Source organism: Plectropomus leopardus, chromosome 20, assembly GCF_008729295.1.
Source record: "Plectropomus leopardus isolate mb chromosome 20, YSFRI_Pleo_2.0, whole genome shotgun sequence".
NCBI classification, from domain to species: Eukaryota; Metazoa; Chordata; class Actinopteri; order Perciformes; family Serranidae; genus Plectropomus; species Plectropomus leopardus.
Window position 1 is genome coordinate 22662090 of NC_056482.1, and position 25733 is coordinate 22687822.

The 25733-nt window shown below is 37.1% G+C and overlaps 1 protein-coding gene across 1 annotated transcript; it reads right to left on the reverse strand.

The window, feature by feature from the left end:
* Positions 1-1834: 1834 nt before the first annotated feature.
* tmem230a (transmembrane protein 230a) lies at positions 1835-15154 on the reverse strand. Its single transcript, XM_042509820.1, has 4 exons — positions 15053-15154; positions 10255-10369; positions 9712-9834; positions 1835-2650 (listed from the first exon to the last, which is right to left on the reverse strand). The coding sequence occupies exons 2-4, from the start codon at positions 10354-10356 to the stop codon at positions 2510-2512; spliced, it is 366 nt and encodes a 121-aa protein (XP_042365754.1). The 5' UTR covers positions 10357-10369; positions 15053-15154; the 3' UTR covers positions 1835-2509.
* Between the last annotated feature and the right edge of the window lie 10579 nt (positions 15155-25733).

Here is a 25733-nt window from a genome sequence, read left to right on the forward strand (position 1 = left end):
AAAAGAGTTTGTTTGTGCAGGCAGGGGATGAAAGGGTGATTTTTTTCAGCCTTTAATCCCCCCTGATGGCACCCAGTTTAGTGGTAACCACAAGAGGGTGTCCTTTACCTGATGTTGGTGCCAAACCAGGATAAAAAGTTACACTTATTGGACCTATGAGTCAAAATAAACACTTTTGTTACTGACGAAGTGAAAACAGTGGGCTCTAAGATTATTCATGGATGTCACCTTTTCAAAATGACAATGAAGTAATCTGCTCCTGGTGTGACTTTCACACCATTTTGTCATGATTGTTTTTCTTTTGTTTTTTTTTTTTGTTTTTTGCACAATGACTGTTTGGCACTGAGAGGCTGCTTATTTATGAGACTTTCTCACCAAATAAATCAATTTTCCATTTGTGTTTGTAAATTATGTCAAAGTATACAGAGGTGTTTTTCTTCGCTTTCAGAACAAAAAAAAAGGCCATTAAAATACAACACATTATACAGCTTTTTCGTTTTGTTATCTTCAAATCTAATCTGTATTCATCTTTTTTTTAATTAAGGCAAATCATATTACAAGGAAGGCAGGAAACTATTTATTTGTGCTTTTTTTCCCCCCTCGTTCTTTTCTTACTTTTGGTGTTTTGTTGTGCTTCTAATACCCTGTTATATGTTTTCTGTAAAGTCTAAGTAACAAAAATAAAGTGCCTTGTTACATGAATGCCTTCAAGGTCCAGTGTGCAGGATTTAGGGGGCATCTTACTGTATGCAGAAATCGTACGTATTATTCCTAACTTTGTTTCATTAGTTTATAATCTATGGAAGTAAAAGGGAGACTTTTTTTCCTTAATATTAAGCTACTTTAGTATTAAGTGGATTCAAAGCAATGAAATATATTTCTTTGAAAACCATGTTTTTTGTTGTTTTTGTTTTGTTATGTAAATTAGCCTCCCCAAAATTAAAAGCAGCACAAACTGAATCTTTGGGTCTCAATTTTTGGAGCTGCTTTCTTGGCCCACATGACTGATAGATAGTGCTCTGAAAGGCCAGAAGTCCATCAGATTGCATTATAACTGAATGCAAATTAAATGTTTTTTCACTTCCCTGATCTCAATTTAACCAATCACATTTGAGCAAACATTACACTCTGAAACATGTGTATATATTATAAATATAATAACTAAATAAATGAATGACTATTATAAATACATCAATATGTATTAATAATATTCATTTATTTATTTATTTTAAACTTGAATTTTTTAATCGCAATTTTGGAAAGTAAAAAAAGTACAATCAACCATGATTCAACTTTTGAAACTGCAAACCAAGATATTAATATACATGATTTTCCAAGTTAGATATTTCAATGCTATAAATTCAGTGGTTTAAATTTCAGTTGCTGTTAAGATTAAATACAATATCCAATTTGCTTATATAATTATCACCATGAGATATTACATTTTTGTTTGTTTACTTAAGAATGAATCATTTACATCTACGTACAGAGCAGGTCCTCCTCCACAGAGTCCACCATATTGTTTCTACAGAAGCCCAGATCAGCCAAATCCAGCACTGGCTCTAGATAAAGCTATTTGCATTTTCACATTTTCGTCTTATTTTGCTTTGGCAAACATATATTTTGCATTCTCCTACATAGTTCACACACAGGAAAAGTTTCAGTTCTACAACCAAATCCTATACACTGGACCTTTAATTAAAAATATCTCCATATCCGTCACAATCACATCTCAAATGACTTTGCAGAGAATGAGCCTGACTGCACTCAAGAATCACAACAAAACAATTTCAGATTTTGAATCATATTTCTACTTTAATTACATTTTCTTAATCAAGCAAATGTATGTAAAAAATACTTCTTTCTCTGATATTTAAAAGCAAACAAATATGCACAAACGGCAATACTTCATACAGAAAGTAATACATCTCAGTCAAAAATATACTGTACTTTGACAAAGTAATTGATCTTTGGATAGTACTGCAAATATAACCCCTCGGGAGAAATATAGTCACCAGAGCTTTGCATTAAATCATACAGACTACAGTCACTAAAATAAATATTTGTTTAAGATACACTCTGTAACAGCTGTGCAACTGTGCAAAGAACACAAAGCTTTTCAGTTATCCAGCTCATGGACTTTAGCAGTAGTACGTTAAAGGCATTCAAAATTGTTTCACCACTGATTCAGGGTTTGTTATCATTTCTTAAATGAATGGTGAGCATTTTACAATAGCAACAAGTTGCTGTATTGTTGCATGCGAGCAACAACTCATCTACTCATTGAATGTTTGGTTCATTGTTGATAAAAAGCCTCTCAGGGTTGTCAAGCTTTTGTTTTCAACCATAAGAGCTCTGCAGAAAAGGACAGAATTCTAAAAAACCTTAAAGTCTCAATGGCAAAGCAATGATAAAGTTTTGCCATATTCGCTACATACATTCAGAAACTTGACGTAAACAGCAGGCAACAGTGTCAGGATGCTCCACCAATCAGCAGCTGTCATTTCACTCAGTCGCCAAAATCTGGGATGTCATCATAGGAGTAACCCCGGTAACCCTTGGCGGCATAGTAAGCAATTCTCAAATGGTAAAATCCAGGAAGGAAAACAAGAAGTCCGATGATGATGACGGGAATAGTGCGATCTGGATGCTGAAAATATGACAAAGAGCAGAAATTGGATTTGATGGGTAGAACATGTGATGAGGACATTTCTTTGAATTTACAATCCAGAAAGTTTGGGAACCATGAATCAGATCACCTATCTACTCACAAACATCATATCCTGGAACACCGTACTTAGTAATGAGGAGCAGGAAGAAGCATCACCGAGTCTTTAATGTACACATCAAGCTTTAACATGCTTATCTGTCGCCTGAGAGCACTTATGAACATGATGTGAATGAAAAGGATGTGCAGCAGGCAACACAGACGCGATGACTTCATCTGTGTGAGATCTGGTTTCATATAAATCATTAGTCATATCACATACAGGGAGGCTAACCACCAGGAGGCACACACAGGCGGTCCTCATCCACGCCAACTGAAGTGTTTCATTTCACCACCAGATGGCAGTGTTGGGCACTGAGTCACTGCAGCCCTTTCAATGGCTTATTTTATTTTATTTTATTTTTTTGGAAAGACGCACTGCTGCATGGACTACAGCGTTGAGCATCATCATAAACATGATGCATTTAAGCATGTTTGTCCATGCCACGTACAATATCTACTGACATATATACCAAATGGTTCACCCAATTTACAGAAACACACACACAGAAGATGTAGTTTTGTGGTTTCTCAAAAAAAGAAAAAAGATTTGACCACAAGATGGAGTTTAAAGCTCTAACAGACAAACTCTAAGCGATGTGGGGCGTACATAAGACAGCCATGACACTGTCATAAACATGGAGTCTTTATGAATGTTTATGACTGTTGTAAATAAGCGTCATTCAGTCAATTTGGGCATTGTTATTGCAAAGTTGAATTTTTTTCGGATGTCATATTTAGGACAACAACAGGTTCAGTTTGTAGGATTTAAGGGGACGTACTGGCAGAAATTGAATATAAGTTGTTTTTCTTTGTATAATCACCTGAAGATGAGAATTGTCTGGATTTTTGTTACCTTAGAAGGAGCCGCTTATACCTACATAAGGAGAGGGTTCTTATCTGCAGAGATCGCCATGTTGCACTGCCATGTTTCTACAGTAGCCCAGAACACACACGCCAAACACTGGCATTTTCACGTTGACTACCATAGTAAGATAACAATGGTGCCGGAAAGATAATGATTTTTTGTTCACATGAAACTGTTTAATTCAGTGTTTTTACTGGTTTAAATCACAGAGGCTGTTTGTTTTGAAGTGGAAGAGACCTCTACGCATAATGCAGATCCTGATAAAACTCTTCTGAATATCTTGATTATAAATTATCAGAGAAAACAGGCTAGCACACTTGAGCAGGTGCTAGGCTAGTGGCCTATCTCTGACAGGCCAAACGGCACCTGAGAAACACAGATTTCTAACATGAACCTGCTTTATTCTGTGCTTTCACTGGTATAAATCCCCTAATTATTTTGTTTTGGAGACAAATAGACCTTAGTGGATAATTTGGCTCCTGGTAAAAACCTCCTGAACAATAAACACTGAAGAAATCCTAGTCAGGGGAAGTTTCAGCTGGTTGCAATCTGCAGTCTTCACCACTACATGCCATTAAGTCCCCCTGAATCTTACACATTGTTCAGTCAGTTATGTCATTTTTAATGCAAAGTTGACATTGTTTGGGATGCTTTGTTATGACAACTTGACACAAACCAAAACAACACAACCTGTGGGAAAACATTTCATATCAGGCCTTCTTATCAAACCTAAAGAAACTCCCTGCACATACGTCCTGCCCTTCCCTGTCCATCCCAATCTAGTCACATACAGTGCCATTAGCGGACAAAAAAATCAAAACAAAGCACTGCACTTCGCAGAGATTTAAAGGGGACCTTCATGTTTCTGCAGCACTGCACTTTATAGATCATTATTATGGATGCTTATATCTTTCTTATGATTTATTTTGATTCTGCTATTTATTATTGACTTGCATTGTTTTTGTTTTTGAGGGATAATTCTGTTTTTCTTTGTGTATCTAAGTGCATAATGAACATGACAAAGAAAGCCTGAATCTGAATCAATCTGTGTGTTGACATTAAACTGTCATATGAAGCTGTAAGTTCAATCATGAAGACTATAATTATGCTTCATTCACTCATAATCCCCTCTCACGTCTTCTTTATCAGCTAATTATGGGAGTATCATGTCACTGCTGTCAAACTTTAAATCTGTTCTCCTCTCTGCTGCTGTCAGCTGTCATTTTTAGCGAAATCATTGCACCTTCCTTCACCTCCTGTCATCATATCCAGAACCCAGGTCGAGTTTATCAAAGGTCCATCCAGGTACTACGGCTTCACCAACTTCCTTCGCAGTGGGGTCTAGTCCCTAAAGACCATTCACATTATCATCATTTCTTGCTCATGTAAATAAATATTCTTTAATCATAATGAATCTGCTGATTGAAATATGGCTGGTTTTGACATTGGCTGTCATGAGAGCATTATAATTATGTCAAATATTTTCCTTTACCTCAACTGCAGTGGGACAAATTGGAGTTTTCATTATGATGTCATTATAACACCGTCAAATTCTTTTAAACACCCTAACAAAAAAGTCAAAAGATTATTTTATTTGCACAATAAATTTCGTACTTTGCAAAAAGAAACCCTTATGACTACATGGATGGTTTGTTCTTCTTCAGACAAAGGGTTCTGACAAACTCTCAGCACGTACATTTTGTACTCGGGAGGGAAAAACAGGATGACTTGTTCTTTCTCAGAGGGTACTGACATGTAATTCTCAGCACCATCCTTTTTGTACTTTGGGCGAAAAAACAGGAATCCTTGAACAGAGGGTTCCAACATACTGTCCGCACTTACTTTTTGTACTTTGAGGGGAAAAGAGGATTAGTTGGTCGTCTTCAAACAGAGGGTTCCAACATTTTCTCAGCACGCACAATTTTTTACTTTGGGTGGAGAAATAGAGGATTACATGTTCTTCCTTAAACAGGAGGCTTTGACACATAGTCAGATTAAACGTCTTGTTTATTTATTCCTCTCTTGCAGCCGATGGAGTGTGCTCAGTTGTCATCACTTGACTGAGGTTCGATAATTAGGCCATGAGATGACAGCTGAGCTGGCTGCTTGTACGTAAGAGCTGAGCAAACTCGATCTACGAATGAAGACCAGGTGATGACGATGAAAGCTCTGGAAAAAACTGGTGAGGTGGAACCAGAAAATTGTCGTTTGTTTTAGCCTCTCTTCATTAGTTTCCAATCAGGTTCAGAACTGATTTTGAGATTTTATTATTTCTCATTTTATTTTTTTATTTCATTTTTGTTTTATTTTTGCATTACCCAAATTGTTTGGCTTTTTTTGGCCTCAGTCAATCTTTCTTCCTTTTGATCTGCCTCTACTTACTGTCTGTATTACTTAAAATAAGAATTTTATTCGCCTTAAATCCTGGTTTAACCATGTAAAGCACTTTATATCATTGTTTTGAAAGTACTTTATAAATGATTATTATTATTAAATATTATCATTACTATTTGAACATCAATTACTCACTGTTACCTTGAATTTTTGAAGAAAACTTTTTGTACTACAAGGTTATAATACTGACATGTTTTAGTAATGTTCTGCAAAAATTCATGCATTGAAAAATTATGTGACGATGAGCGTACAACTGGATGAATGAGACTTTGATTATACTGTAGGAGTTGTTTGTAAAATGTTTTGATGTCATTTTGATGTTGTTAAATGCACTTTGTGAAGATTGTTAGCCTTTTTTTGGATTCTCCACTCTCAGCTTATGAGAAAAAGATTTATTCACAAATTGAAGGTAACACAGAGTGACTAATCTATACGCAAATGATGATTTTGTGAGTGAACTATCCCCCTGATTCATCTGATCAAAATACAACAATTTAATAGCAGAAATATAAGTGTTATTACAAAGTAGCTAAAGTAAAGTTAGGAATTAATGTGTTCCAAAATGGGCTTCATTATCCTTTCATTTGACACTGCTATGGTTGACTGTGTTCAAAATTTCGATTCACAGTTTTCATTAAAGACCTTGACATAATTGCACTTTACACACACACACACACTCTCTCTCACACACACACACACACACACACACACACACAGACTCTACAGCTGAAACCAAAAAACAATTAAACTACATTCTTTCAACCTAAACTCCAACAGCGTCTTGCAATAAAGCCCTTCCTGCATCACATTTTTTTCCTTTCTCCATTGCCTGAACATTGGATATGCTATTTCGACTTGCGTGGGCTAATTGGCAAGTAGACGGCTCAAATACTCTGATGCTGCCTTAGTGTCAGATCAAATTTTCTGCGAATACAATCTTCAGACTGGAAAAAACATTCACATTAACCTCCTACTGCTAGTTACAAATATAATATGTGCAGGCTCCGTTGTCTCCCACGTGGAGTCAGGATTTTAGGAAGCAGAAACCACAGCAGGGGATCTACCAAAGCTGGCACTCCGAGGTATAACATATCAAAATCATTAGTTAAATCAAACACACACAAAGCCAATCGTGGCCAGGAAAAGCAGGAGCGCAGCAGACAACTGGCAGCGAGAATGCCGAGACAACAGTTCAATTTCAGCTATTTAAAAATGAGATTAACTGCAGCGAGTTTTAATTGCTGTATGAGTTGACATTTTGGAGGCTGTTTTGGCGCTCTAGATGTGTCAAAACTAGGGCTGGGCTTCACACCGCAATACTTTTTTGTACTGACTGAAATGTTTTCAAACTGTGGCACAAAAAATCAAAAACTGGCATTGAATGTCTGGTCAGATTAACTGTCTTGTTTACTTATTCTTTGATCAGATAGATGCTCATTTAAATCAAACCACTGCAGATTTTAGGATATTAAATTCAGGAGATTTTCTTGTATAATGCTTGTCTTTAGACAACATTTCACATCTCATTTAACACTGTGATTTATAGGAACCTTTGAAGAAAAACATGTTTATATTTCTCAAATATATGCAAAGCACTGGGACTGAAATTCAGGTATTGTAACTAGCACTACTTGGTACTGATCCAAACTATACTCATCCCAAACTGAGTGCAAAACAGTAAGAATTTAAAGGAACAATTCACCCTCTAAATGACCATTTGTATATAAATTTCTCACCTTGTGTTAAGTCAAATTTGTAAAGCCAACTTTGTTTTCCATGCATCAAGGGTAGACCCCATTTACCAAACCAATGATTTTACTTCCCTGAAGAATGGAGCTGTTGGTCTATCACTGCAATGATGGGTTAGTTTTTCTAATATTGTGTCACTCTGGTGAATCTGAACTAACCATTGAAAACAGCAAAGTCACATAATAACACTAACTCACTGACTGAAGCAGTGGCAGACCAGCAGCTCCCGCTTTCAGCGCGGTAAAACTATTGTTTCTGTCTTTGAAGAGAGTGTAGATAAGTTTCACACACAAGACTCAAGATTCAATTTGTCGTTTTTCTTTTGTATCTGCATCCGCTGTCATACTAGAAAAGAACAAAATATACACAACAATATAACTGTGTATATGTAGAAACTTCAGTTCAGTTTCCTGTCAGAAAGGGCAAGTCTGTTTGAGAAGTTTTGAGCATACAGATAAATGAGACTTGGAATTTGCTGCACGAGTTGTGTGAGAGTTTGTAAAAGGATGTTTTGATGTTGCTGTTGTTAAATGCAGACTCTTCTACTTCAATTCATCAAGATTTTTTCTTTGTTTTTACATTCTTCATTCACCTGAGGATAGCATTGGGTACCAAACTCAGCATTTTTAAGGATACTGACCAAAATTAGGTTGATACTGCCAAATACCAATTCACATTAAATCCATCTGTGCCAAATTTCAGAGCCTATGAGCGCACCTTGGTGAGAATGGCAGGTTAAGATAGGAGGCAGAAGTGCCACAAAGCACCCTGAAGCCTGGAAGCCAGCCACAGAGCTCTGAGGCTGGCAACGGAGCTCCGCGGAGCCACCGGGTTCAACTTCAGACGTGAGGCCGAGGTGCCTCAAAGCTGGAAAGCTGCTCCGTTGGTTTCCACCGAGCCAAATCTACTATGGCAGCATCGATCTGCGTCTGGTCTATTTTCTTTTCTATATTATTTTAGTAATAGCCTAATATCACTGCTAGATGAGCAGACACATACACACACACACACACACACACAAGAGCAGACAGACAAAAACAGAGGCTCTGTGTGATTAGAAAAGAGCAGAGAAGCAGAATTGTGATTTAGTACGTCACCCCTGCAGCTTGTTCAAAAATTCCATTTTGCTATTACAGAGAGAGTAAAATGCAGAAAAAGGTACCACTGGGTTCAAATGTTAACAGTAGCCATCACTACTGGAGGCATGCAAGAAAAAAAAGGATTTTTTCACAAATTCAATATAAACCAGGGTGAATAACTGATATACAAATGGTCATTTGGGGGACGAAGTATTCCTTTAGGTGTTGAATGTCTGAACTGCAATCTGAAATCAACCTGGAGAGAACAGTTTGGGAAATACACTTAATCACTTCCTTGCTTGGAGTTAGATGAGAAGATTGATACCTCAGATGCTGTGATCTTCTTCTCTTATTCTCAGCGAGAAGGTGAATGAGTGTATTTTTCAGCCAAACTATTCTTTTCATATCACGATGCATCACGATTCCGGTGACCTGAAGATTTGATTAATCAAGCTGCCTTCAGAGGTGTTTGGAGACACATTTTGGACATATAAAAAAACAAAAGAAATGTAAATGAAAAGCTCCTCTAGTTCACATATGGAAGCAACATAAAAGGAGCTATATCTTCTGAGCAGGAATTACACTCCGAACAGACAGGAGATAGGCAGCTCAGACAGAAACATTTATGTTTCAAATGGATTTTCAGCCTGACGGGGTATTTACTGTCAGTCTGAAGGCACCCAAACATTATGGGAAAATGTGACAGGCTTAACAATGAGCTCTTTGGCAGCAGAACACGAAATTGTATTTAAATCCACATACTGGGGACACATTTCAGCTGCAGTCCAAATATACTGACTCCTGGCAAAATCTGGACCTGTGACCCATCCATTTAATTTGACTTTTGAACTCACCTCGACCTGTATGGTCCCAGATAGAAGAAGAGCCCCAAAGATTATCAATAAGGAGCCGATCAGGAACAGGAATATTGCCAGTGCAATCGCCTTGTAAGGAACCTTTGGCGGGCTTTTCTTGAACTGCAAAGTGTTCAATTATTGGACAAATATAAAACATAAGCTTAACAATAGCAGACAGTGCACATAACATGTGGTGCCTCATAATTGCACTACTTTTATCATAAATAGACTTATTTCTGCTTATTTCAAAACTAGCCTGTGTTAATCCCTAACAACTAAACAGCAACACAACAGAAATAAAAAGTTCTTCAGTCTTGCTCTCTTGCAGACAGCTTCTCATATCTCCTCTTGTATAATCATAGAGGGCTTTGGCACTTTCCCAGGAAGTCATTAATTGGGATTTACCTCAGATGAATTTCCTGTGGTAATAAAATGATTACTAATTACCAGGCTCCTGAACAACCCACAAGGCAGCACGAGACATCAGAGACAATGTTAGGTTTAGAGTTGCCAAAGAATAAGAAGACGTCTCCCTCTCACCTGTAAGTCGATGTAACCGTCTTCATCAGCAGCCAGTCGTGAATACTTGACCTTGTTGTTGGATGGACCGGCACCCAACATATTGCTTCTGGTAGCCTTCATTACAGCATAGGAGCTGTTTGGACAGAAAGACACAGAGAGGAAATCCTTTATAATTTCTCAGCCTAGTCAACAGAAGAAAATGTTGGCATTATACGTTTCTGCAAACCGCAGACCTGTTACATTTGTACGTTTCATATATATATAAAAGTTTCTAAACATGTATATAAAATTTAAATTAAATAATGTCACTAACTTTATTTATATAGCACCTTTAAAAGCAGAGTTTACAAAGTGCTTTGACAAGGCAAAGCAGAAGCAATAATGCCGAATTAAAGCGAGACATAAGAAAAACACGGAAATAATAGTATCAATAATAGCATTAAACAAAATCAAGACTGAAGAAAAAAATTAATTAAAAGATAGATTAACAGACAAAATAGATTAAAATAGATGACATCACATAAAAACCAGTCTATAGAAATGGGTTTTATTAAAATATAAAAGAAGTCAGTGATTCTGCCAGCCTTATCAGATGCATATATGTGTAGACTTTTGTCATCAGGGGGTGCAGGAGATGGTGCACGATGTGACTCCTCAGCAGGGTCGCTACCAGGCAGAAGACCACGCATTTCTCTAGCCTTGATTGTGCCTCTGAAAACTGGTATTTTTAGACAAAACATGATCTTTTTCTAACCATAACCAAGTGGATTTTGTGTCTAATTATAACACCTTACCAAAATGTTGTTGGAATGTAGAGACATGAAGTTTAAACATATCCACTACATATTAACGTACAAAAAGTACATGTGGTTTGCAGAAATGTAAATTGACATTTTTTATTCTGACAGCTGGGTTGAATATTTTCGCAGTAATCTTTGACTTTTTGGCCAAATCTGATTTCTCAACTGCCCTCTTTTACTATGTATGATTTCAACCCGTTCTCACTGCCAACTTGTTCAGTAAATACTGACGCTTGGTCCATCAGCAGCAGACAGTGATGCACAGAGGCACTCCTAGCAGCAGTATGATACGTACCGAGCGGCAGGCAAATAGTAAATAGAACAATAAAGTCCGCTTGGAGCAGGTTGGAGTGGAGGTGGATTAGTCAAAAATAATCCTGACTTTCACCCCGGATGTCACTGTTTTTTCCTGTGTGAACCAAAAGTCAATTGAGTTATTTTAATAACAATATAGTGTGCTCGTATCTCAAATGTATGTCACGTGATAGGTCACAACGTTATATTTCCTAGGTAAGAACTGTAACTATTTTAAAGCAAACTTATTGTAACCCTAACCGTGGACCTAAGCAACCAAAGCTAACCTGAAAATGAGCTGTTTTACAAAAATTGTAAATTAATTCTGAAAGGAGACTGTATGCATTTAACAAGCAGAAACTGTACACTTCCTGTTGACACAGAAGTGTACTTTGAAAAGACAAAATGCATGTAACAAGTGTAAATGGACACGCCAACCTTGAGCATCAGAAAGTGACGCAGGAGGGTCATATTTTGATGTGTAGGGCCTCTAACGTCAGTAGAGGCCTCTAGCGTCAGTATTTGACGAGTTGGGATGAGAATGTGATGATTATTTGCTGATCATTGATTTGAAACATGTGGCTCAATACATCCAGAAATCTTCGGTAAATTAACTTACAGCTACCACAGTATTAACTGTAGGTTACATTTTTCATTTCACATATTATCATCTGATGATACATATTGCCACACAACTCTGCTTTGAGTGAAGTTATTTTTAAAATACCTACAGTACACCTTGTATAAAGTGAGTGAAAACGTTGGTAGGACAGAGAGTGAGCAGAAGATGCTCACCTCCTCTTTATTTCCACAGTGTCACTTCTTATTGAGCATGTAAACACTGAACTGACATTTTTATTCAAAGTATGTAAGAATTTACAAGCTTTTACAGCATTTACTTTACTGTTTAAACAAGGGCAAGGTCACAGACTGTCTCTGCGTAAAGTATTAATTAGTAAAATGAGATGTTTGCAGCACATTGTCTGAATGGTTTGGTGATCTTTTGATCTTTCTGTTTCTCTGCAAAACTTGTTTTTCTACAAAAAAATGTGCCTCGAACGAGGATTGGAGGAATTATAAAACAGTTTACTCACAGATTTAACAGATTATCTCTGCTTTATCTGATGTGGCATCCACATAAAAACAGAGACAGAAACAAGAAAAATACCACAACATTGATTTGCCCCAGAGGGACTTGGAGAAGTGTGAGTATACATGTGATCTGATCTTCCTCGAGGCCTAAGTTTTGTTTATTTTGGAGATTTTGGCTCTGTGTGCGTACGCACACTTGAGCCCCCAGGCCACGGGAAACTAAATCCATGAATAAAAACTGTTGTTCCTCCATGAACAGAGTATGGAGGAGCTTTCAGAGGCATTCTGTTATTTTGCTGGCAGCTGTCACTTCAACTCGCCACAGAGCTCTGATGAGGAAAACTCCAGGTTCAGTTGTTGTGAAGTTGCAGCAAAAAGGGAAAACTGTGGACTCAGAAAAAAAATGATAAAAATGTTTTGAAACCATTTCTGGTTGTTGCTAATTGTCATAAGTTTCTGATGAGAGAACAGGAACTGAGATGCCCTTTCTTTCACCAAAACTTGACTATATATCCTGTAATACTGCTAATACTTCCTTTTCTCTTTACTGATCTCTCAGAACAGAGGACTCTGGAAAGAAAAAGGGAACAGGTGTGTGCTTCAGGGTGAAGAAGGACTGAATATGGAAATGCTGTCCCATTCCTGCTCGCTTTGCAATACAAGCAGAATGGAAACTATGGATCACTGCGAGACGCCGCTCAGAGGCGGCCACAGAGCAGAGTCGCTGCCTGTGTTCAGGAAGAGCTGCTTTCTTGGTGATGTCAAATATGTAAACACTGCGACACACATCCTAGTGATGCAGGAAATGGAGTGGTTATCCTGCATGCTGCACTTCATATCGCAGTCTTGAGCACAATCCAAGTGCTACTTTCATTATGCTAGCTTATGCTGAGGAAACACAGGGAAACACTGAGGAAGTGTTGCTTCATTACAAAAAAGTATGTTGTAATTCCATGTAATCTTAATGTAAATATTCACCTTTTTGTCTTCTTTTAACCATAACTGTTATTGTATGTAACCTTGATATTTTCTCTTTTTTTCTTTACTAAAGAGAGAAAAAATCTATCAAATAACTATATAAACAAAAAGAGATATAAGAAAGGGAGGCGAGGAAACAGGTCAGCAAAATGGAAAGCACCCCAAATCACCAATGATGTTATTACTGAGGTGGATTTTAATCTAAAACAAAAGAAGCAACTGTACCTAAATGTACCTACAGTTAAATTATTCCACAACCAGAACTCATGGATTACCCAAAATCCTCTGCGATGCCATACACACAGTCACTTCAGTCGACAACTTAAAGCTGCAGTCTGCAAACATGGGCAAATATAAAGCAGCAGCGCCTATATAAGAAGTAAGACATTAGTATTCATGTAGATTGGTTTCAGAGGGAGAGACAGAGCTTTCTGTTCAAATACTTTTCCACAAGATTGTTTTGCTGAAGAGCAGCTGTCTTCCAAAGGATATTCCCTAATTAGCTGTTGATGATGGAGGTGGAGAGCGCTGTCTAACACGTCGCTCCAAAATCTCCCATAGGCGCTCAATTAGCTTGAGATCTGGTGACATCATAGACATACTCATCAAACCAATCAGTGAGCCAGCGTGTCCTGTATGGAGGCATTTCTCTACTGATTTATTCAGGTTTTTCCTTTAATTTTTCATCTCTCTGTTCTTTGTAACATTTACAGTTTACATGCGTTGTATATGAATGCATTATATATTTTGTTATACTTAATTATGGTTCCCTTATAATCTACAATTGGCACAGTAAGACGGGGTACAACAAGGGTAGTTTGCTTTTGATAATGTGACTGTTTTTTGTTTTGTTTTGGTTATTTGTTTGTGTTTTAATCAGATCAATCTTATTTTGTCTTGACTGTTTCATTTTTATTTGATTTGATTGAGGTGTGTATGATTGGGTATGATTTAATAAATATTCACTTATTCCTACTCCTTTTTAGACACAAAATACTTATGTTGTTAACTGAATATGTCTGATCGGTATTGTAGTTCTTTTACTTATATATATGTATATTTTTTTCTTTCTATTTTCTTTTGTATGTTCAAAATAAAGATCTAAACTAAAAAACTAAAACTAACAATTGCACACACATAATGTGTGTTTTAAAGATTGATACGGATATTTTTAGACTAATGTCAAAATCACAAAAAGTGATTCAAAAAGTGATTCAAAAGTTTGAATACTTTGGGAAGGTGTCAAAACGCAGCACAAGAAAAGTGATGTCAGTCTAGCTTCCAAAAGGGTTAAAAGGGAAATAAAGTAAACATAGCTGCGTTGCATCTCCAGGAGTTTAAGTTTGCAATCCTTTATGTTAATTACGTTACAAGACTGTTACATGTCGCTAATAATCCTCATTACTGTCAGCCATTTCTGTGCTTTAATAGCATTATCTTAATGCTTTTGTAACGTTGACGATACAACAAACAAGTATAAATAAGGATATTAAACGTTTCGTTAACCTGCGCTGCTTGTTTAAACCACATAAACATAATTAGCTGTAACATTAGCTTCTTAGAAGTTAAGCTATTAAAAGCAAGCTAACGTCACCTGACACGCGCACACACATTCATTTAAAACGCGTTTATTCTCGTCGTTCATGTCTTACCTGCACTTGAAGTGTAAAAAAAACACCGTGGGTGTTGTTATGAAGCGCAGACAGCGTCTCTACGGTGCCACATCTACATTGTTTTCATTGATGAATATCTTAGTCAACTTCCTTATTTTTCCATCATTGCGCATGCGCATGAATATCAACATCCTGCTTCTTGTCCTGTTGGAGTTCACAGACTTCAGGTCCAGTTTGTCTATGTTATGTCCTGCATGATTAACTAATTATCAGTGGTGTGAAAGAAGTAACTTTTTAAGTACTTACAGAACTCCTAAAGAACTAATAGAACCTTCTTACGTTTGGCTTTTAATTGATCTATTTATCTGTTGACTATTTATTTCTACATTTTAGTCTGTTCCACAGTTTTACTACTTTATATATAATTTTTATCATTATTTAACATATTAATTTATTATTTCACTTTGTGCTGTTATCTTGTCATTTGCCTCTTATTTACAGAGTATTTTATTTTATTTTATTTATTTATTATTATTACTATCATCATTTTATCTATGTATGTATTTGTTTATTTATTTTTATCTTTCTATGTTTTTATTTTATTTTATTTTTAATGTTCTAATTTTTTTTATCTTATTTATTTTTTTGTTTGTTTGTTTGTTTTTTTTAACTCTCCTGTGAACAGGTGTTGCAACATAGAGTTTCACTACGAAGACTTAACACTGTGCATAATTTACGTCACAGATTGGTCTTGCAGAATTAGAACTTAAATGCAGTACAACAGCCTTTAACGGATCCGAGAAATTGATGGCATAAAATATCATATAAAATATAAAATTAGAATAAAGGCTGGTCAAAACGGCTATTATGAGGCTAAAGTGCCAAATATACTTCAGCACCACCTGGGGTCTTTGCATGTACAATAATTGAGTAAATTTACTTAGGTACATTCTACCATATGCAAAGCTGTTAAATCAATAAAATAGAGTAACTGAAATTGTGAAGTATGTCTTTCCGTCTTTTTTCCATTGTTCAATATGTTTTCATTTACGCCCTCACCGGCCCCACTCCTCTCCTGTCTCTGAGTCACTGCTGTTCCTGAATGTGTTTTGAAAAGCAGCCATGTCCTCTTCACATGCCCCTCAGTGCATTACAAAACATTGAACTGAACATTTTCTGTACATTTTGTCTTCAGATTTATTAAAGGCAGCAAAACATGTGGAGATGGTTGAATAAAAGAGTAACAAAAAACTAAGGGAAGTCAAGGGTCAGCACTCTTCACCCTCCACTCACAATTCTTTGAATTTGTAAGCAGGCAAAAAAATAAAAATCCTTGGGTTTGTCATTGCTATTTTTCTTTTTGTTAAATGTCCATTTAACTGTTCTTTTTTGTAGATTCGTGCCTATACCTTTACTCTTAACTGTTTTATCCCTATTGTGCTCTGTAATTACATTCGGGTCTATTTGCTGATTGGCTCTGCAGCTATTTTGTGAAGCAGAGAGTAAATACTTCCAAAAAAGATCCTTTCCACAAAGTGAATTGCCTGTCATGACAGTCAGTCAAATTATTAGTGTTAAACTGATATGAAGTTTGAAAGCAGATACTCCAGTGTTTTTGTTATGAAGTTGCAAAGAGCGGCGATTCTCAGAAATTACATTTATTCCCTCCAGATCTGTATTCTTTGTACTGTGACAACTCAATTTGTGCAAATGAAAGGGAGGTTGTCTCGTCAAACCCACATAAGATCTTTCATATTTTTAAGCTCTGCGATAGAAAAAAGATATAATGCGGCCTTTAAGAAACTCCATCATACTTCCTGTGCTGATAAGTGATTGCACTGTGCACCAGCAGAGAGGTTGTTCATTACTTTGTAACATATTATCTGGTGTTTGTGCTTTAAGACTCGACTGTCAGCAACAAATTTCATCAACCTCCTCCAGAAATTGGTTTCTTCTAAGAGTTTCAACTGAGAGTCATTCAGCTTTGTTAGATAAGGGCATTTAGATTTGAAGGTGCTATAAACATTTATCAGTCCGATTTGGAGAAATGCAGTATGTTCCAATCAAATCATATCTGCTGAGGAAAAATATTACTAATGATCGCTTCACAGCTAAAATAATCTTAGCAGCCTGCGGCAGACTGTAAACAGCATTAGCCGCCACCCTGCAGGCTGCATTTCTCCTTCTATCAGTGGGAGTCAGAATCAGATAAGAGGAGGAGAAGAGTTCACAGAGCTCGGGAAATCCTGATACAATTATAAATAATTCATCTTTCACAGACAAGTTATACAGTTATATCATAGATACAGTGGTGGACAAAGTGCACAACTCTATTACATGAGTTAAAGCGCAGATACTCCTGATTAAATGTTACTCCAATGCAAGTGAAAGTTGCTGAGTCAAATCAAAAATTAAGTTAAAGTACTGACTTTAAAAAACTTAAGTTTGCATTTTTTTTGTGTTTATCTTTATTTTATTTTATTTTGTTTATTTTACTAGCAATGCAACTAACTGGCTAACAGTCGCAAGTATTTTTATTAATATACCTAATCACATCTCCTTTTTTAAATAATGACATTTTGCATGTCACAATCTGTTTAATTAAAATCCAAAACATGTAGCTCTTTTAATAAGAGCCAACATCGTTTTTTCACATGAACAAATCCAAATAACCTCTGCACAACCAAATTAGGCAGCCGCTGGCAGTGATAATAGTAAAAGGCGCTCAACTGGAGGGAGCAATCTGTTTGAGCCTGGAGTTGAACGTCTTTTCCTCCTAATGGCAGGAAACCAAGAACATCTGCAGAGGACTTACTGTGCTCACATATTAACTCTTACACTAACATAAATAAGATGACACAATTACACTACTTTGATCATTGTGAGAGACCCAGACAACCCTCTAAAAGTCACGTAAAAAACTACTGGAAAAAGCTTTATATCATAACTAACAGAATGAAGTACTACGTACACTCCAAATGACTTATAAGCTACATTTCTTTCTTCCTATATTAAATCACATAGCGCACCACCAGACCCCAAATTTATGAAGAACATTACAGTCAGGGAGCAGACTAAACTGAACTCCTCACCACTTATCAGAGAACATGAAAAAAAAAAAACTTACTTTAAAACTTGTGCAGAGTTTTACAAACAGCTCTAGTCAACTATATTCCAATAAAAGTGACCAAACTTTCTGTTATTGAACAGCAAGTCAGGTGCATTTAATAAAATAGATACGATCAAATAAATAAAAGGTCTTGAGGTACACAGCACATATGCTGTGAACCATCAATTGCTTCGTGGCACTTTAATAACACATAAAAACCTGTTTCAGTCTGCGGTCATCAGAAAGTGCTGAAAAGTTGCTGCTGAAAATAAATACCAGAATTGATGCCAAGGTGCTACCATGGAAAATCTTACACAGCCTGCACCGTCCTTTCCTTTATACTCACAAGATGCTCACTCCCGCTGCTGCCCCAGCAAACTCCTGAGATGTACACAGCGCCTCGTCTGCTGTGGCAGAGCTGGCAGGACACCCTGTTCACCTTGGCAGCCCCATCATGTACCTACTGTTGTGTTGTGTCATTTTTTCTGCTCAGTTTTCTAAAACTGTTAAGTGGTTTATCTTGTACCACAAAATAAATAAATAAATGAATGAATAAAAAAAATAGGAAAGGTAGAAAATATCTTACTTCTATTTTTTAAAGTGAAAAGGAAACACATCTCAGGTTTCTAAGAAAAGTAGGACAAAATGTCAGTATTTTGTCCCCCTTGGCTTAGTAATCTGAGATGTCCAACCTTTCCACATTTTTTTTTTTTTCTTTTTTGGAAATATGCTTATTGGATTTTGGGTTTTGCACTCGGCTGAGAATCCCACTGTTTAAGCCAAGTACAAGTACAGTTTTACTTTTTTTTAAATCATCTCCTTGCTGTGAATGTCATTTGGTAAATATTTCCCCCATTTTCTGCCTCTCAGCTTACATTTTAAGATTTTGAAACAATGTTTCATTCACAAAATCCACTTATTTTTCCTTGTCTTTCAAGCCTTTTGTGCTCATGTAGACATGTGTGCACATGAGCAGTCCACCCCACATACATAATTGAAGGCAGCCAAAATATTAGAAACCCCTCTAAGTAAAATATAAAACTGTCAAAAGCCACCAAAATAACCATGCAGTAGAATAAATAGCTCCCTAGAACTATTTCAGCAAAGACATTAGACATTATAATCCTCATGGAAGTAGGATTTATTGATGGACTGTTGTATTAGACATTTACTTAAACTGGGTGCACTTATAGTTACTGAGGGTATGTGCTGATACTGCAGATTTACATGGCATGCACAGGGGTCTATATTCGGTTCCACTTCTGCAGACACAGTACATTTATAGAAATATGTGCATGCATGTTCATATGTAGATACCAGCTGGTGCATTCACAGCTCTCCTGGGTCCAAAGTGCTAGCCACCAAAAAGAGACAAATTGCCTCAAAGAAACAAAGTGACTACAAAATAATCGAGAAAATAACAACAAAACTGCCTCAAAGAGACACAAAATAACTACAGAATTGGGCAAAGACAACCACAAAATAACTACAGAGCAGCAAAATGATCAAATGAGACACAAAAGTGCCCCAAACAATCACAAAATGACACAGAGACACACAGTGACCTAAAAAAAAAAGCAAAACTGCCTCAAAGAGACACAAAATTATGAAACAGAAAATGACTACAGTGACACAAAAAGAGACACAAAATGACCAAAAAAAACCCACAATGGCCTCAAAGATACACAAAATTACTTCAAAGAGACACAAAATGACAACAAAAAGAATGTCCATAACAAAATTACATCAGTCACAAAATGTCTACAAAGAGACACAAAATTACCTAAAAGAGACACAAATTGAGTACAAAGATACACAAAATGACTACAAAGAGACAGGAAACAATAAAAAAAAAGACAAAACCACCACAAAGTCTGTGTGTCTTTTTCCTATGTAGTAAAGGTTGTGGGGTATTTTGCACATCAGTGCCCAGGAGCTCATTGACTGACAATCCACTCATGCATTCATGCATACATGTTTGTGTAATTTTGGTTTGTGTTCTGGCACATACATGTACTGTATATGTCTGGATGATAACACATGCGTCAATAATTTATAGATTTGTCTCTTTAGGAATATGGCTGAATCGTGTGAATATATTCACAGAAAAACTTATGAAGAAATAATCATAAATATACAAATAATCTACTGTTATCTGTCAAAAAAGTAGTCTAAAATCCAGTAAGGAACTTCAGGGTCATTAAACAAATGTTGCTAGAATCCATAAATCATTTAAATAAGTATCACATCATCAGAGCCAAACTTCTAATGAATCCTTTAATGTGAAACTTGAAAGAGACAAATATCTAATTCGAGCAAACAGACCAATTAGATGATTCATATTGGACTCTTATTGACTGACAGAACCAGTTAGCTGTTTGCTTATTCAAAGAAATGTAGCCACCACACTATTTGCAGTAATTAATAGGACATTCCTGCAGCTGGCTTAAGCAAGTCCCAGCCATTAATTGCCTGCCATGAGACATCTTTCCATTTCATTCCCATTTGAGTTTTTCCCTCTTCTTGCCCAGACTGCCGATGCATCCATGCTGCTTTTCTGTCAACCCCCGAGGCTGTATTAGTTAATGAAACAAAAGTGCTCATTTCAAATTCCATTTACCCATTTCTAAGTGCATCCCGTGATTAATTGGACCCACCGTATCGTTTCCCCCAAACAAGTCCCTTGGTATCACAGGCGTCCACCAGCATCTCTACAGAGCACGGGAAATCAAATTAGGATTGACGTTATTTCTTTGAAACGCATACCTTGCTGTGTCCACGCAGGGACAGAATGCACTGTCATACATTTGATGGATGTAAGTGCACCATCAGTTCCTTGTTAAAAATGAACTGTGGGCTGAGAGGGACGCACAGAGATGTGTGTGTCAGCTTGCTTGCAGCTATCAGAGCTCAAGCTTCTCCTGCCTGTGCAACAGCATGTCTGGACATTAGGCAGAGTGCTGAGCATGCTGGGAAAATGATAATGCATGCCCGTAGAGACCCATGGTAACAGGTGTAGGATGGTTAAACTGCAGATTGTGATATGATGGATTATTTTCTGCTGTCTAATATCTGAGATATTAAAGCTGCTTTAATTGAGTTTTGGATTGAAAAAGGTGACAGAGAAACAGACCTGACGCAGTCTATTTTTACCTATTTTTACCAAGCTGTTATAGCTGTCATTTTAGTAAACCTACACACCCAGCAGAAAGAGAGCAACATCAGCATTTATTTATCTACTTATTTGTGTGCATTTGATGAACAGAATTCCAATATTCCAAATATTATTAGCTCTGGTTTGATCTCTACTAAGGGACTGTTCTGTATTGATGAGGGGGGGGGGGGGGTGTTAATGCAACAAGGGGGAGGCGTGTTAAATAATGTTTTAAGCACTGGGAATTAACTTAGGATGTGCATTTTAAACGTTTGTATTTATTTATCTTTATTAACCTTTTTATACCCCCTGAACCACAGATGCTACTGGAGGGTCTGAAAGGCATGTTTTCTTTAAAAATCTTCAAAATTACACCAGTTATTGCAGCCAGAATCGTTGCATTTTCAGATTGACCACAGCCTTTTAAATAGATAATTTTTAAGGAGGACATTTTGCCTAAGAAATATGCTGTTTGTTTAGGTGAAAACTCTCAGTCTCAAACCAAAACTAGCTACACTTGGTGTGAACATTAAAAAAAAGTATGATTATTTATGATGAAGGACAGGTCATGCATTTTCCCTCAGTTACTCAGCGAGGCTCAAGAAAAATTATGGGTAGCTTCAGGAAGAGTCAAGATAAAAATACAATAAAATAAAATTATTTTTGTTTATTCCTATGTGAGTTGCTTCATGGTGCATGAAGCCAAAATGGTTCAACTGCCGCATACAAAATTGCCGGGATGTTATCAAACATTAATAGTGAAACGAGTCATTTTGCAGGGCTGACGCTCAAAAAAAGTGTGCCTACTGATTAACAGACTTCTCTTTTGCCATGTAAGTCAATAGAAAAAGTCTTTTTAGGGGTGCAGGGAATCAAGTGAAAGTTTAATTACACTGTTTAGCTCTATAAAAATTGGCTTCAAAGCTTCGTCAACTTCCTGGGGGCCTACAAATGCCAACTCTTTTCCATAGAAAGTAGCTAGCACTACCTCCAAAAGTCGCTAGATTACGTAGTACAGTCATTTGCATGTTGGTGACGTCATTGCACATTAATGGGAGCATTCAAACCTTGCTGAATTAGACTCAATAAAAAAATCCTCAACAAAGCATTTTAATGGCATGAGAGCTATGGCCCTTATACTACAGTGCACCATTTTCTTGCACTTGCACCAATATAGAGAGCGAGAGCTTCACCTTAACCACAGAAAGTCTCTACAATCGCTCTCCCACCATGAGCACGTCCTCCTCTATTCTGCCCGTCACACACCTCCTGCACAGAAGAGAGGGGAGCCCCCATGCTGATGGCACAACAGCTGCTGACTGTGACTACTCTGCACAGCTCACATGGTAATGAATCCACAATATATTTTCTCTCTTTTTTTCTGAATAAGTCGCTCAATTTTTCCCTCATCGCTTTTTAGAAATAAAGTTGCTTGGAGGAAAAATATATCACCAAAGTCACCAAGTTGGCAACACTGAAGTGAAGGTCCGTCTGTGGGCTACTGTTGCAAAAATGTATTTAACGAAGCAACAGCATATATTGACTCTTTTTTTATGGTTGTTTGTTGAAATTAGACTTCATTTTGAAGCTAATGTTAGCTACTGATGCACACTGTTAGTGCTGTAGTGGAGCAGAAGAGAGATGCAGCACACTAATGGCACCAGATTGCCTTGAGGGCTTTCAGTCTGGCCTGGGGGCAAATTGTGGGCCTCAGACCAACTTTAAACAGCCCTCGGCTTGTCTTTCAAAATGTAGTATATGATTACTGGTTAATTAAGCAAGATCACTTTGCATTTATTTTCATTCACTTTACTAATGTGTTTTCATAAACAGATGGTTAATAAACAAAGTTACCGAACAACAGATATTTGCTGTCAGGTAGCAGAACATGGCCAAGGCAAAGAAGCATGAAGTCGACAGCAAGGCTGCCATTTTCAGGAGCAGTTAAAAGTTGCTTTCAACTAATTTTTCACTTAAAGAACTGCTGCATTTGTGTCATTTATATGTGATTTTTTAAAATAACTGCAATGATGGGAGTAGCAGCTGGCCCCCAGTTATTTTCACACGAATTAATGTGGCTGCCATTCAAAAAGTTTGACTCCCCTGCTGTACATATAAGTCAGTCCACAGGCTGTAATAGGCAACCAGGAGAGTCGGGGAATGTTAAAACATTTAAAAAGAACCTTTAAGTACATTATACTGATTAATGCAGTTTTAAGAACAACACTTGGATGCTTCTTGTCATAGGTGAGCACACATTCTGCAGGCGTTCAGCATTAAAGCAGAATATCATTAGCATATAGTTCAGCAAACTTTGTTATTTGAGTTGAGCATGGCAAAAAAAAAATCCATCCACTGCAGACAGCAGTGCCACTGCAGTATCGCTCCCTCTTTCCACAACCTTGTGCGCTGAGCTTTTCGAGGCTGACTCACATAAAAAGACTTGGAGCAGTGAACCATGCGCTCTGTATGTGCTTTTCATCACTTGCAGCCAGGGTAGCAGTTTCTGTTTATCCTCCACACAGAAGCTAATGAGTAATAGTTTACTTATAGACCAAATAACCACAGCGGGGATATGTTTCAGCCATCGCAGATATTTAGAAACTATAATGTTGTGGACAGTGGCATCCCCGAGGACTTTCTTGTGTGCCATGACAGAAGGCTGAAAAACACCTTATTAGTAAAACATGGTGCATTTGCTGATGTGAAAATGCATTAAAAAAGCAACAAGTCTGCGTATTACAGAGGAGTGAAATAGGATCTTCATGTATCTGCTGGAGCTTGAAAACAGGCCATTTTGACATTAAGGTTTTGGAAAGGTGCATCATCCCCTGATTGAACATCTTCATTAGAATTAAAGAGATTCAGTGGCTATAAAATCGTTTTAAAAGGCTTTTGGGCTATGAGGTTTGTTTGACGCGGAAAATGAGATTATTTTCTTAAATGTCAATAAAATGTTACGAGGGTAACACGTATGGTAAAACTGATCAAAGCGTCAGCCACCTTTTCCCAACTTGATGCCTAATTTTCCTTTAAATTTCCTAACCTGCAAAGTTGAAGGTATATTTTTTTGTTTTTTGGGTTTTTTTTAGCTCAGCAGAGTATATTAAAAGTTTAAGTCACTCTGAAAATAGTTTCTGAATGTCTCATCTCTTTTTTCCATTAATGAAATCATCCAGGATGCTGGTGTTCAGCCAGCGTCACTGCTGCATTCAAGCTGCAAACGGGATGAACAATTAGGTGCACTAATCTCATGAGGGCAAGCCTTTACCTCCCTATGAATAATTTAGCATTTAACCAGCTGAAGCTGATAAAAAACGAAAATGTATTTCCCTGTGCCAAGCGGAGGCTGCAGCAGCCGCGCGCATTTGCACTCCTCTGGCAGTGAAAGGAGAGTATAGGTTTTTCCCAAAATGTAATCACTTTCTGATGTCTGAAGTCAGCGCATGTGAGAGAACATCAGTTGTGAAAGGATGCCGTGAGCGCTACAGTGCAGTAATGGCTCCCCGAGATGCCTGTCTGCTCAAGGCGAGGAGCCTGACCTTTAAAGTGAAAGAGTTTACTTTACAGGAGCTGAATAGCACAATCAGAAATCCTCCTGCCCATGAGATAAATGACCGTGATAGATCAGGGCAGCAAAATCAAAACATTGTGATATTGCATAAGCAGCGGTGTGAGTGTCCTCGCTAGCACGAATCACACAGGTTGGCAAACAGGCTTACCTTCAATAATCACACAGATCAAGGAAGAGGAGAGCAGGGAATAGAAAAGAAGAGGAAGAAAGGCTCATCTTATTGAAGTCTGAAGTGCACTTTGAGTGCATGAGTCATTCTCTAAACTTTGAAAAACAAAAACTGTCAAGCTGTCATTTCAGCACAGGAACACACAATTCCTCATCGTCTAAATCTGATAGAACTTTATGACCTATGCAAATGAGCGGACGGGTTCAAGAGGACGATTTAAGACAAACACGTCTTCGGGAAAAGATCGCCTTAGGCCTCTCAGCATTTACAGCTCTTAGATCTTCACACAGAGCAACTTGACACGCATCTTAGAAGTGTGTGTCTTGAGACCAGGTAGGCTTTATGTTTAGCGGCATTTGTTTTGTCAAAAGTCAAAATTTCTGAGGAGATGCTGCAGATATTTGGCACTTAATAACTTTTTTTTTTAAGTTAAAAAACTTTGGTTAACTGTAAGTTTGAAAAGAAAGTCCATCAAAATTCAACAAGTCAAAGAACAAATCTTTTCCAATAATTTAGATAAAACCTGTAGTTTTATTATAGTGAGAGTCGTTTCTAATACTGCATCTCATTCATATTAATTTGGCTGGAATCAATATTTACAAATATACTGCTATATATCAAACTATATGATTAAAAATGCAACTTTTAACAAAACACAGTTTTCAATATTAAATCTTTAAAACCTGGATTGACATCTATTTTTTGTGCTGCATT